Source organism: Symphalangus syndactylus, chromosome 6 (assembly GCF_028878055.3).
Source record: "Symphalangus syndactylus isolate Jambi chromosome 6, NHGRI_mSymSyn1-v2.1_pri, whole genome shotgun sequence".
Lineage (NCBI taxonomy): Eukaryota > Metazoa > Chordata > Mammalia > Primates > Hylobatidae > Symphalangus > Symphalangus syndactylus.
In genome coordinates, this window is record NC_072428.2 from 55478941 (window position 1) to 55492977 (window position 14037).

At 42.5% G+C, this 14037-nt stretch overlaps 1 protein-coding gene and 1 pseudogene across 13 annotated transcripts in view; one reads left to right on the forward strand and one right to left on the reverse strand.

Annotated features, from left to right (window-relative positions):
* The window catches only part of XRRA1 (X-ray radiation resistance associated 1), a 108417-nt gene that overhangs the window by 77235 nt on the left and 17145 nt on the right, over positions 1-14037 (reverse strand). For 12 of the 13 annotated variants that reach the window (XM_055282939.2, XM_063641343.1, XM_063641344.1 and 9 more), the window contains 3 exons: positions 11974-12046; positions 9063-9160; positions 3155-3288 (listed from right to left, as the gene is read on the reverse strand). In XM_055282939.2, coding sequence (XP_055138914.1) covers positions 3155-3288; positions 9063-9160; positions 11974-12046 — 305 coding nt within the window. The remainder of the gene's footprint in view (positions 1-3154; positions 3289-9062; positions 9161-11973; positions 12047-14037) is intronic. The other variant, XM_055282933.2, reaches the window with a different exon arrangement.
* Positions 136-2262, forward strand: LOC129484624 (large ribosomal subunit protein eL31-like; annotated as a pseudogene).

Below are 14037 nucleotides of genomic sequence, written 5' to 3' on the forward strand. Positions count from 1 at the left end.
TTTTAGTCTTTTAATGAAGACTACAGCAACCCAGTAAAAGCAGGACCTTAAAGGACTCAGTCCCTTCAGAAGCGAAGTTTCAGAAGACCACATCAGTTAAAGAACCCCAACCAGCCAAGGTGCTGGAAGAGGACAAACGAACATTAAATAGGTGATGGAAAAAAGGATGTACAAATATCCACTATGGCCTCCTGACCAGTTAAGAAAAGATCACTGTAGCAACTATGTATATTTTCATGTGCATTTTCTTCCTTCCTTAGTGTGTGTGTGCGTGCAGTCGCATGCACACTTAAGCTGCTAGTGGTGACTGACTTTACAACTTAGTTTTTAGGATATAAAATATCCATAAATTTCTTTAGAAAATAATATCATCCAGCAATGGCTACAGTAACTGATGGCACTGTGTCTCATCCTTCTTGAGGAGATGGTGAAAGTGTCTTCAGTATAAGAGGAAGAGTTCCTTCATGTTAGGTAAAAGCATGTTGCAGTTGCTATTGTTGTATGGAAATTAAATATGGAGGGAAGCAGGAGGGTAGATATTGGGGTTCCAAGGGTTGAATGGTGCCAGTTATCTGCCTATTTGCTCTCAGCCTTCACCCCTTCCTTCTGTGTTCTTCTATGTATTGTAAGGGGCTGGAGCCATCTCCTTAACTACACTTCCCAGACTGCCTTTCCAACTAGTTGGATACTGCCAATAGAAGGGATTCATGAGAGACTGGAAGGCCAGAGCCAGGGAGAAGCAACTCTCTTGTTTGGCTTCTGATAGCATTTCTGTCGGCAGCAGCAGTGACAGTGCAACAGCAATGGCAGTACTAACCATGGTAACTGCATTGGCAGAGATTCCAGCCTTGGTTGAGGCATCACATCTTCAGCAGGTCTACAACTACAGTGACACCCTCCCTGAAAGCCCAGCAGTGGATATAGCCTTGTTGACTTCAGTTTAGCAGTGTTGCAGCTTCTGATCTCTGGTTATCAATGCTTCTTACTTTTTGTTCTTCCCGTACCCCTCTTCTCCAATTAGCTCTTCCATCCCTTCTAACAGCCATGTAACCAATTCCCTCTCTTTATCACTGGTGATATTTTAGGTGGAATAATGGTTCTCTGGGTATGATTTTTAAGAGTGCTTACCTTTTAGAGCTACATACTGGAATATTTATAGATGAAATAATATGAAACGTTTATGGCTGTATATATCCGAGATTTTTCTTAAGAATATTCCAGGAGGGGGTGTGATGGGGGCATAGATGAAACAAGATTGGCCATGACTTGATAATTGTCAGGTGATAATTGTTGGTGATAGGTACCTGGAGTCAATTTTATGATTGACTCTAATTTTATATGCGTTTAAAAACTTTCCATAACAAAATACCAATTACCTCTCCCTGCCAAGAATAAACGAATAAATCAATAAATAAACCAATTAATACCATCTATTTGTAATACCTTAAGTGGGTTTTATATTTCTGTCTACAGCCTGACTGGCTCATGGAGAAAGCCTACCTAAGAATGAAGCCGGGACCCGGCAGATGGCTCCTGTGAATGGTGGCAAGAAGAAAAAGGGCCATTCTGCCATCAATGAGGTGGTGACCCGAGAATACACCATCAACATTCACAAGTGCATCCATGGAGTGGGCTTCAAGTAGCGTGCCCCTTGGGCACTTAAAGAGATACGGAAATTTGCCATGAAAGAGATGGGAACTCTAGATGTGCGCAACTGATACCAGGTTCAACAAGGCTGTCTGGGCCAAAGGAATAAGGAATGTCCCATGCCGAATCCATGTGCAGTTGTCCAGAGAACATAATGAGGATGAAGATTCACCAAATAAGCTCTATACTTTGGTTACCTATGTACCTGTTACCACTTTCAAAAATCTACAGATAGTCATTGTGGATGAGAACTAATCACTGATTATCAACTATATCAAATAAAGTTACAAAACTGCAAAAAAAAAAAAAAAAAAAGAATGAAGCCAACACCAACGAAAACAAAGATGTCTTCATGTGTATGACAGAACAAGTAACAGACTAACAGAAGCTGCACACATGCTCAAGAAATAGAGATGCACGCAGAGACCTGACAACGTCCTGTGCACCTATATCCAGCCAAAGCATACAGCAGATTGACCTCACGATTTTTCACAAACATGAACCAACAAATTCCCTTTTTTGTTTAAGCTACTTTGAATTGGACTTCTGTTACTTGCAAACAAAACAACCCTAACTAATGAAACCCCTAATAAATGATCACTACTATTATCTCAACCCCCTTGAGCAACTAGCCAACCACAATCATCACTATATAAAATCTAAGTAACTTATTACATATATACACATATATATATTAGGCATAAGCCATAATAAAATGTGCTAAGTATTAAATTAACTGTGGAAACACTAAATTAAACTGACCCTTAGAGAAGGGATTAAGAGGCATGGGCTAAAGCAGTCAGAGAAGGCTCCTGGTAGGGAAAGGAGGAAGGTCTGAGCTGGGCCTTAGAAAATGTACAGAATCTACATGAGAATATAATATAACGGTCATGAGTACGGTCTCTGGAGTCCGACAGACTTGATTCAAATCCTGGGTCTGTTACCGACTAGCTTTGCAACTTTGGGCAAGTTACTTAAACGTCTGTACTTATTTCCTCATCTAAAAAATGTGGATAATAATAGGAGACCTACCTCACAGAGCTGTTATGAGGATTTAATGAGTTAACATACATAATGCCGAGAACAGTGTCTGGACATTGTAAGTACTACATATGTGTTTTTATTACTATTAAAGAGGAAGGACCAGCCAGAAGGAATGGCCTCAGCAAAGGTGCAGAGTGGGAATGTACAAAGGTTATCTAGAGACCAGGGAACAGACTTACTGAGCTGACACAGGGGGCTCATGAAGAATTGTCTGGCAAGACAGTTTACAGATGACCAGTCAGAGGCAGGGAAAGTGGCTTGCCAAACACCTGGATCTCTCCTAACAGCACACAGGAAATTGGGGGCGCGTGTCTGAGGCCTTTCTGGGAGCTTCAGTAGGTGGCATTGTCCCTGCTTTGAGCACTTACAGCCTATCTTTATGGCACTTCCAAGCTGCTATGGGCTATTTCCTTGGATATTTGTACACAAAAACACAGAACGGACTCCAGGAGGTAGAACTTACTGCTCTGCAATGGCCAAATTGGGCGGCAGGGAGGTGAGGCCATTGCCTGTGAGGAGCAGGACACGGAGGTGTGGCAGAATCCCCAAATCACAGATGGCCTCCACAGTCAGGCTGTTGAAGGAAAGGTCCAAGAACTGCCATGCAAAGATGAAAGATGGGGAAGGTAAGCACTCTGTGTGACAACAATGCTCATATATGATGTGGGAGCAACTTTCTAGAGTGCCCCATCGCCCACAGGACAAAACCCTCCTGGATCTCCAGATTAACATTCAAGGTCTACTAGAGTCAGTACCCAACCGGTTTTCTAGCCTTAGTTGCCACTACAAATCTGTTTATCCTGTAGTGCTGGGCAAATAGACTCCTCCCCGCTCTTTGCCTCATCCACCTATAGATCTTTGCTTGTGCTTTTTGTTTAAATGGGAATGCACTTCTTCCATGTATCCTAATCCAAGCCCCCAAAAGACAGCTCAAAAGCTGCCTCCTTGTAAAACCTTCTCAATTCCCCAGACAGATGGAATCTCTACCTCCCCTAACTTTGACTGCTTTATCTAAACTGCTCTCAGGGTACTTATCAAATTGGCCAGATATCTGGCATATGGATATGCCTAGCACAGTGCTTGGCACACAGTGGTGGACTAGATCATAAACTGGTACTTGGAAGACTGTGGGGTCAAGTGCCATGCCACTGTAACACTGTATCCTTGTAAGTTAGCATAAGACCTGGCACAAAGTAGGTGCACATAAAAAATGAGCTGAATAAACTGGCTTCAGTGGCTCATGCCTGTAATCCCAGCACTTTGGGAGGCAGAGGTGGGCAGATCATGAGGTCAGGAGATTAAGACTATCCTGGCTAACACGGTGAAACCCCGTCTCTACTAAAAATACAAAAAATTAGCCAGAGTGGTGGCACGCGCCTGTAGTGCTAGCTACTCAGGAGGCTGAGGCAGGAGAATCACATGAACCTGGGGGGCAGAGGTTGCAGTGAGCTGAGATCACACCACTGCACTCCAGCCTGGGCGACAAAGCAAGACTCTGTCTCAAAAAAAAAAAAAAAAAAAAGAAAAGAAAAAAGAAATAAACTGGCTTATGAGGACAATAACCCCAAATTGTCACCCTATTGTCAACCACCTTCTAACTGGCCTTCTGGATTCATGACATAGTTGACTGGGGTCAAGGGGCCAAGGAGTCAGTCAGAAAACTGTGTTTCTCTGCAGAGACAATCAGGATAAATGACATCTGTCCAATATTTGTTCTCCTTCTCCTAAGCCTCTGTAGACACTATATATACAAGTTGGCTCCCTTCCATCACCCCTATTTCTTATGTGCTTCCCTGTGCCCCCCTCCTCAACATACACTGAAGTCTACTGAATGGGGTCAGTTTCAGCAACTTATTCAATTGGTACAGGAGCAAGTCTTTGGTCAGCCACATCAGTATTACATAGTCAGACATATAAACGCTACAGGTTACCCTCAGAGGACTGGGTTTGGTCTGACTCTGCTGTAATAATTGATAGCTCTGCAGACCTGGGTGTAAGTCCTGACTAACCATGTGATATTAGGCAAATTACTTAATCTGGGTTTCCTTATCTGTAAAGTAGAAATAAGTGGTTCTTATGTAGATAAAGCCTTTATCCTGGAGTAACAGTAAATGCTTAATGTTGGCTGTCATCATCATCACATTATCATTTCATTCCTCAACTCTATGCATAAGGCTTACTTTGTACCCGTCCCTGCCCTTTAGGAGCTCCCAGCCTACTCAGCTAAATACATGTATATGTTCATTATGTAGCAATGCTGCTGGGATAGATGTCTGATGACAGACCAATCAGGGCACAAAGGAAGGAAATGGTCAGGTCTACCAGGAGATCAGGACAGGCTTCACATGGTAGGTAACATCTGAGCTGTCCTCAGAGACCAGTAGGTATTCACCAAATTGTTAAGGGCAAAGAGACATTCAGGGCAGCAAGTGGCATGTATAGAAGCCAGGAGGCAGGAGGCAGCCTTGCTTGTTCTGAGAACCATGAATAGTTTGGGTATGACTGAAGTCCCTGGTATAAGAAATGGCTTGATAAGACTAGCCAAGTACTACAGAAGCGCCAAGTTCATGCCACCATCAGCAAATTCCAAGGTTTGAGGGTTCAGACAATGAGGCGATCCCACTTGGCTGGAGCAAACAGAGAAGCCTACAGGAGGCAGACCTGGAAACGTGCCTGAGATAAGCACAGGGGAAAGTAGGGAACATTCTCCCTTCATACTCATGTGTGAACAGCCAGCCTATGGATTCTATCTACCTCCTTAATATCTCTCATACTTGTTCCCTCCAATCTATTCTATCTACCCCCTTAATATCTCTCATACTTGTTCTCTCCAATCTATTTTTTATACGGAAGCCAGAATGGTTTTTCTAAAATGCAGTTCTGACCCTATATCACTTAGCTTAAAACCCTTCAATGGATCCCTATTCTCCTTAAGGTTTAAACTCCTCAGCAAAGTTTCCGAGGTTCTCCTCAGTCTCTTTTCTGCTACCCCTTCAGGTTCACATATCGCTACACTCTACTGTGTCTCAGTCTCTATTCCAACCATACTGAGCTGTTTCATTAGGGTTCTAGCTCAGAAGCTGGCCTACTGCTATTTTGTATAACCCATGAGCTACGAATAATTTTTGCTTTTTTCTTTTTGAGACAGGGTCTCATTCTGTCACCCATTGGTGTGAACATGGCTAGAGGGCAGTGGTGTGAACATGGCTAGAGGGCAGTGGTGTGAACATGGCTCACTGAAGCCTCAAGCTGTTGGGCTCAAGTGATCCTCCTGCCTCAGACTCCTGTGGGTCCACAGGCACGCACCACCATGCTATTTTTTTTTATTTTTGTAGAAACATGGTCTCATTTTGTTCCCAGGCTGGTCTTGAACCTCTGGGCTCAAGCGATCCTCTCGTCCTGGCCTCCCAAAGTGCTGGGATTATAGGTGTGAGCCACCCTGCCCAGCCAATTTTTACATTTTTAAATGGTTGAAAAAAATTTAAAAAAAGAATAAGAGTGTGTTTCATGTACAAATTATGTGAAGTTCAGATTTCAGTGTCATGAAGTTTTAGGCTGGGCGCGGTGGCTCACGCCTGTAATCCCAACTCTTTGGGAGTCTGAGGTGGGCAGATCACTTGAGGCCAGGAGTTCGAGACTAGCCTGGCCAACACGGTGAAACCTGTCTCTACCAAAAATACAAAAATTAGCTGGGTGTGGTGGTGCACACTTGTAGTCCCAGCTACTCAGGAGGCTGAGGCATGAGAATCACTTGAACCCAGGAGGTGGAGGTTGCAGGAAGCTGAGATTGTGCCACTTACTCCTGCCTGGGTGACAGAGTGAGACTGTCTCAAAAAATAAATTCATTAAAATAAATAAATAAAGTTTTACTGGAACACAGCCATGCTCATTTCTCAATTGTTTACATATTGTCTATGGCTGTTTTCCATTATACAACAGCAGAGCTGACTAGTTATGATTAGTTATGACCATATGAACCATAAAGCCTAAAATATTAGGCCTGCTGTACAGAAAAAGTTTGCTGACCTCATTCTAGCTGCTTTGGCTATTTAATGTAGGATCCAAATTTGCTTTCTATAGAATTAAGGGCAATTTAAAGAAATGAATAGCCTTAGAATCACAGGCCACAGAATTTCAGAGCTGACCCAGAATTTACAGAGGGGAAATGTTGTCCCAGAGAGGGTACGTTGTTTGGCCAGGTAGGCATGGCAAAGTACCGGCAAAACCAAGACAAAGGACTGCCAGGGCAGGGCTCCAGCTGAACCTTCTTCAGATCTGTAATCCGAGAATCAAACCATGGCAAAGTTAAGTTTTTCTAAATTGACTCCTGAAGAATTATTCTACTCTGGGCTTTTCCTCCTGGGGCAGCCTTTAAAAGGCAAACAAGAACAGAAGATTCCTAACCTGGCTACTACATCTGCTGAGTCACATCAAGTTTTATTACACATCAAAATATTCATTACTGTGAGCTGCAAATTCAGGATATTTGACAGGTTTATCCTTCTTCTTAGGGAGCCCCTGCAAATCACAGACAGATGAAAACAGATGACTGGGCAAGAGATTTCCTGTTTTCATTTATATTCTGCATCTTAACTTTGGTCTGCTCTCTTATGTAAATACACTTTCGTAAGGGTAGGTCTGCTGGATAAATCATCTTCATCAGATGCGATCACACTATAAAGTAAAGTAAGGCCTCCAAAAAAGTCACTCATGATCAATCACTAGATCCAAGCTAGTCAGTTGTGGGGTCAGAGCCTATAGTCATGTCTCCTCCCTTCAGCCCATTGGTACTTCAAACAGGGATTTGAAATGGTAGGGGAAGAAGACAAGATGCATGGTACAATGCACAACACAGGAGCTCAATGACTACTCTCTGAAAAAGTAAAAGAACAAATAAATGGAAGTTCTTAAGACGCTCCCAGGCTCAAAGGTCAGGGACATGGCTCCCTATATCTCTAGACCATCTGAAACCTGTTTCCTGCTGTCTATTCCAAAATCTACTACTAAATATTTATTAACACATAAAAAAAATGCATCAGTTGTTGTAAACTTACTTTCTATTTTATTCAACTTTCAAGAGCTTTGCTTCTTAGACAAGTGTGAGGACTACTTTTGTCCCAAATCATAGAAAATTACTGTTATCTTCAATATGACTTGAGACCATGGAGAGAAGGTTCCATTACAGTCAGCAGAATATGCTTTAAAAATGCAAAGATACATAATCCAATTTAGGAAGGTGGCTATCCCAAGAGGTTAAAACCTTTTAAAGCTTTGGCATATGAAGGCCATCAACTCTGAAAAACTCACTCTTGTAGAAGGTCCCCCTCACTGACAAGACCAGGTTAAGTGAGGCTTTTGTGAAGAATGGCTGACCCTTGATGCTTGCAGATGAAATCATTTAAGTTAACAGCTCTTTGGGGTCGACCTCAAGGTTCATGACACGCAGACATTTTACTGAGATTTGACTCTGAAACACTTCTACTCCAGAATGTGGAGAAGAGTCTATTACTCAGTGAGTGAGCGTGGTCAGACGCCCAGCCCCACACATGGCTCCACCTCTGTTGTCCTTTACTCTCCACATGTGCCATGACTCTCAGGTAGTGACAAAAGCTTTGTTCCTTTGTAAAAAGTGGCCCACAAATCTTCATGAAAGCTGAATAAGTAATCAACTTGAACTATGAGGACATGTGCAGAAAATGCATGATTATGGGAAAATTTAGGAGAAAACCAAGAACACAAACAAAATTTTCTGTATTTTCTAATTTGGGGTTTGAAGAACAGCTGTGAATGTACAAATGTTCAAGACTCTGCTGCTGATCCCATACGATCCCTATTCCTACTCATCTCCGAGGTTATGGACTAGGCCTATAGCCTGCTCTATCCCAGCCACCAAGACTGATTCAGCTCACTTAGACCAGGATGAGTCTCTGGAATCAGTCTATAATGTCTCTAGTTCAGCTGATCCAATCTGCTGCACCTAGCTCTTAAGCTCCAAGGCTCCTCAACCCCCACTAGATTCAGATCTCCCTTCAAAACTCTCCCTCCTTCAATACTCTGTTTTAAAACTCACTTTTCTGCACAGGGAACTCCCTTGGACATGACTTTTGGCATTTATTTTCCAGGACCAAGCACCACAGTTAAGTCTTTGGTGTCAACTATTTGCTGCCGCTTCTACCATTACCACCATCTCCATCACTATCACTACCTTTACAACCCCCAACCCCACCCTCCCTGGAGGCCAGCAATGAAGCAAGGGCCTGGCTGTACAGGCCCAGCAAGCCCCTTCCCAACAGTTATAATCAGTAAAGCTCTATGCTCATTCCTTACAGGGGAACTTGGTGGGCACCAAAAACTTCCTACCTCCAACTTACTTCCAATAACTTAAAGTCTCCATATTTCACGTAGATAGTTTTGATGCCATTAAATGCGAGATCCAGTTCCTTTAGGGCTGGAAACGTGTGAAATGCCTCTACATGGGGAAGAGAAAGAGAGAGTCTGCAGCTTGTAAAGGACTTAAGAGAAAGATATTAATAATTACCATTTACTGTGTCCCTACTGGGTTAGGCCAGGCACTGTATAACGTACTTTACATACATGGCCTCTAAATCCCTAACAACCCAGAAAAACAGGGATTACTACTTCCATTCTATGGCTGACTAAGGCTCAGCCAAGCTAAGTGATTTGCCAGAATGGAATTGCTGGTAAGTGAAAGAGCCAAGAATTGAATCTAAGTCTGCTCAACAGCAAGCCCATTTTAAAAATTATCTTAATTAATCCTGATTACAAAAATTAAAACACAACTAAGAAAAATAGTCAAACATCACAGAAAAATAAAAAGTTCTGTTTAATCTCAACATCCAGAGACAAGTATTAAAAGTTCCATATATAGCACTCAACTTTTTCTCATGTATATATCAAAATACACACATACCTCTTTTAACAAAAACAGTCATACTGTATACACTGTACTGACTTGCTTTTTCCCTTAACAATATAACTTAAAGATTATTCCATGTGAAAACATATAGATATGCCTAATGTCTTCTGATGTTCTACAGTATAGATATATCCTAGTTTACTAATCCATCTCCCTATTGGTAGCCTTTAGGCTATACGAATAAAAGGTAAGAAACTATATGAATAGAAGTTTCTCTCTTTGAATGAGTACTGAACTTTTTCTAGCCTTGTTCCTCTGGTAACCTGAAACCAATGGTATAGTAACTCCATTTCCAGGCAGGATCACTTGTGGTAAAAATCACCCTAGGTTGGTAAATTACGTCTGGGCTAGGAGAAACTGCAAGTGAATGATAAACACCTGAAGGGGGCACCATAATTTTGGGCTTCTCTGTGTGTAGTGATTCCTATAATTGGATATATCCTTTGCAGAAACTCTAGGAGCTATGCCTATAAGTGTTACAACGTATATTGGCTCCGTGAGGAATGAGATTTCTAAGCCAGGGTGGCTTTTGCATCCACCCAATGACAGTCTCACTGTCTTGCACCTGAGCTGACACGGGGGGCTGGATGGAGGGGCACAAAGAATGCCTCACGGATGGCTTTGGGAACTCCATTGAAGAGAAACTCCTGATGCTGTTGTACTGGCATTCTGTGTGGAATTACTTAGAGCCTTCTAAGTGAACCTGATGTTAAATATGGCCCATGGTAGTCTTGTAAGTCAGAATGTTCAGTAGAACCTAATAAAGGCTGCTTTGTGAATATTTCCGGATGCAGCCTTGTACGAGTGTGTTTCTATAGAATAATTTCCTGGAAGTAAAACCAGATTAAAGGCAATGACTACTTTAAATTTTAAGAAACATTACCAAATTACCTCCAAGATGTTACACCAGTGACTATACTTCCACAGTTCAATGCAAGAGTATCCATTTCCCTACCAATGCTGGCTGTCATCAGCCCTCTTCACTTCTGCCAATATTTGACAGGCAGAAAACAGTATCTTGATCCACTGTAATTATTAGTGAGGTTGAACACCTTTTCATATACTTATTGGCCTTTGTATTTCCAGCCCAAGCTCCTGACAGACCACCCTGTCTCCTAAAGGTCAGGGACCTCATCATATGCTTCTTTGAAAACAATCTTCAAACTTAATGCAACAAAACTGAACTTATCCTATTTCCCTCTGACTTGGCTTTTCTCTAATGTGCCCTGTCTCAATGAAATGCCCCTTGATTCCTCCCTCTCCCTACATCCCTATCAGTCTGTCAGCTACCAAGTCCTGTGGTTTCTACTCCTCCTAAATATCTCTCTCCCTTCCTCTCTCTCTCTCTCTCTCTCTTCTGCACCCTTCTTGTCACAATCCTGGCTCAGGCCTCATCTCCCCTCCCCTAAAAACCTGAAATAATCTCCCAGGTTTCCTGGCCTCCATCTTCTTCTTCTCTTATAATCCACTCTCCTCACAGCTGCCACTGAGGTTCTCTATATAAAACCCTTCCAAGGCTCTCTTTTGCCTGCAGCACTAAGTCCAATTCACTCCTGGTCCTTGATAATCCAGTTGGTGCCAATCTCTCTAGTTTCAATTGTCCCCCACATGCTTCCCTTGCAAACATACAAAACCTCTTCAGTCTTCCTGATCAGGCACTGCCATTCCACATCTGCTCCAGCAGCCAGAAATGCCTTCTTACCTTCTCGTTCCTGAATCACTCCTATTCATTTTTCTGGTCTCAGCTTAGGTGCTCCTCTTCTCAGAAGTTCCTCCTGACACTCTGGCCTGGCTTGAAGTCCCACGTATATGCTTGCATAATATTTCCTGATTCTCTCTTTCACTGCTCTCCCCTCATCCTGCTCTAACTATCTGTATGTAAGTCCATCTCTCTCACCAAACCACGAGCTCACCAGAGCAGAACTGGATGCACTCATTTCTAAAAGCCAAGTATTCACATAGTCCTAATACCCAGCAGGGGTTGCTGTGGATTTGCTGACTAACAGAAGGCTTTATGCTCCTACATGAGTACTTTACAGGCTTAGAAACATTTTTATACACCCATCTCATATGAGCCTGTAAGGTATCCTGCAAGGGGAGGAAAAAAAGAAGGGAATTATCTCCATTGACAGAGAAGTAGCAGATCACAGAAAAATGTTCTAAGTAGGTAGCACCAGAGCAGGACTGGAATCGAGGTCTTTGTGCTCTCCAGCACCCAGCCTATTGTACTCCACAAAAGAGATGTGTGGCCAATCATGGATGGATGGATGAACAAATCCTAACACATGTGAATGGCTGTGCTGGCTAAGAGGAGGAAGAGAGCTTTCAAGAAAGAAAAAGCTTACCTAGAGGCAGCAGGTTTTCTGAGGCATTGATATAAATCACAGAATGAAAATGCTTGAAGTCATTTTCCTTAGCCTGTAGGAAAGCATTTCAGAAAAAAAAATCCACAAGATTAGTTCCCTGCCTAGAAGCCTTGCTGAAGCTTCAGGGCCACTGTCAGAAGAAACAAAGACCTAAAGGAATAAGGGACATCCTTAGCACAGGAGCAGCCACTTGAGTGCTGTAAGGGTTTTCCTGCTTTTTTTCCCACTATGAAACATTTCAAATGTACAGAAAAGTATACTGAATGACACTCTGAAGACCCATATAACCACTATCCAGAGGTATGTATTTAATACAGCTGAATATTTTGCTGTCTTTGCTTTAAATAAGTTTCCTTAAAATATTATATAGGGTGAACCACCACCATTACCAACCCTGTCCATGTATCCCCTTGCTAATCCCACAACAGCTATCCTGAATTGGAGACTATCATTCCCATACTTGGTAGTGTTTGTTTGTTTGTTTGTTTGTTTTTGAGACAGGGTCTCACTTCCATTGCCCAGATTGGAGTGCAGTGACAATCTTGGCTCACTGCAGCCTCAACTTCCCCAGCTCGGGTAATCCTTCCACCTCAGCCTCTTGAGTAGCTAGGACTGCAGGCACACGCCACCAAGACTGGCTAATTTTTTTGTATTTTTAGCTGAGATGGGGTTTTGCCATGGTGCCCAGGCTGGTCTCGAACTGCTGGGCTCAAGTGATCCGCCCGCCTCAGCCTCCCAAAGTGCTAGGATTACAGGCGTGAGCCACTGCACCGAGCTCCCATATCTTTTTTTATACTTGTATTATACACGTGTGTGTGTGCCCGTGTGTGTGTGTGTCTATCAACTACATATAATGCTAGATACAGGTAGTAAAACTTTACGTTAAATGCAATAATATTGTAGGTATCATTCTGCAACCTGCCTTTTCACTCAACACTGTTTTTGAGAATTACCTGTGTCGATATACGCTGCTTTTGAAATTTACATATGTTGACAGATGTAGTTCTAGTTCGATCTTTTTTTTTTCTTTTGAGACAAATTCTCGCTCTGTCACTCAGGCTGGAGTGCAATGGCACAATCTTGGCTCACTGCAACCTCCACCTTCTGGGTTCAAGCGATTCTCCTGGCTCAGCCTCCTGAGTAGGTGGGATTACAGGTATCTGCCACCATGCCCAGCTAATTTTTGTATTTCTAATAGGGACAAGGTTTCACCGTGTTGGCCAGGCTGGTCTCAAACTCCTGACCTCAAGTGATCCTCCTACCTCAGCCTCCCAAAGTGCTAGGATTACAGGCATGAGCCAACGCGCCTAGCCCTAGTTCAGCCATTTTAATTCCTGTATAGTATTCCATTGTTTGAACATATTGCAAGTTTATTCATTCTCATTTAGTCTGTTTCCAAATTTTATTACAAACAATAATGTAATTAATATTCTTATACACACCTCCTCATGATAAGAGTTTCTTTTCCATCCTGGCTAACACGGTGAAACCCCATTTCTACTAAAAGTACAAAAAATGAGCCAGGCGTGGTAGCGGGCGCCTGTAGTCCCAGCCACTAGGGAGGCTGAGGCAGGAGAATGGCCTGAACCCAGGAGGCAGAGCTTGCAGTGAGCCGAGATTGCGCCACTGTACTCCAGCCTGGGCTACAGAGCAAGACTCCATCTCAAACAAAAAAAAAAAAAAAAAAAAAAAGAGTTTCTTTAATGATATGCTCCTATCGAGCTGTGGGGAATACACAGCTTTATGAGACGGTAGCACATTGTTCTCCAAAGTAGTTAAAACAATTTACAGTCCTACCTGCAGTGTACGAGAAGTCCTATTTCTTTAAATCCTTGCAATTGGCATTATAAAACCAATTTTTGCCAGTCTGATTATTGTAAAATGGCACTGCATTTTCCTGATTACTTATGAGGCTGAATATCTTTTCCTATATTTATTGGCCTTTCAAGTTCCTCTTCTGTATACTAACATATTTATCTGTTGTCCATTTTTCTACTGGGTTTCTCTTTCTTCCTATTGTTTTATAGGAGCTCTTGACATATT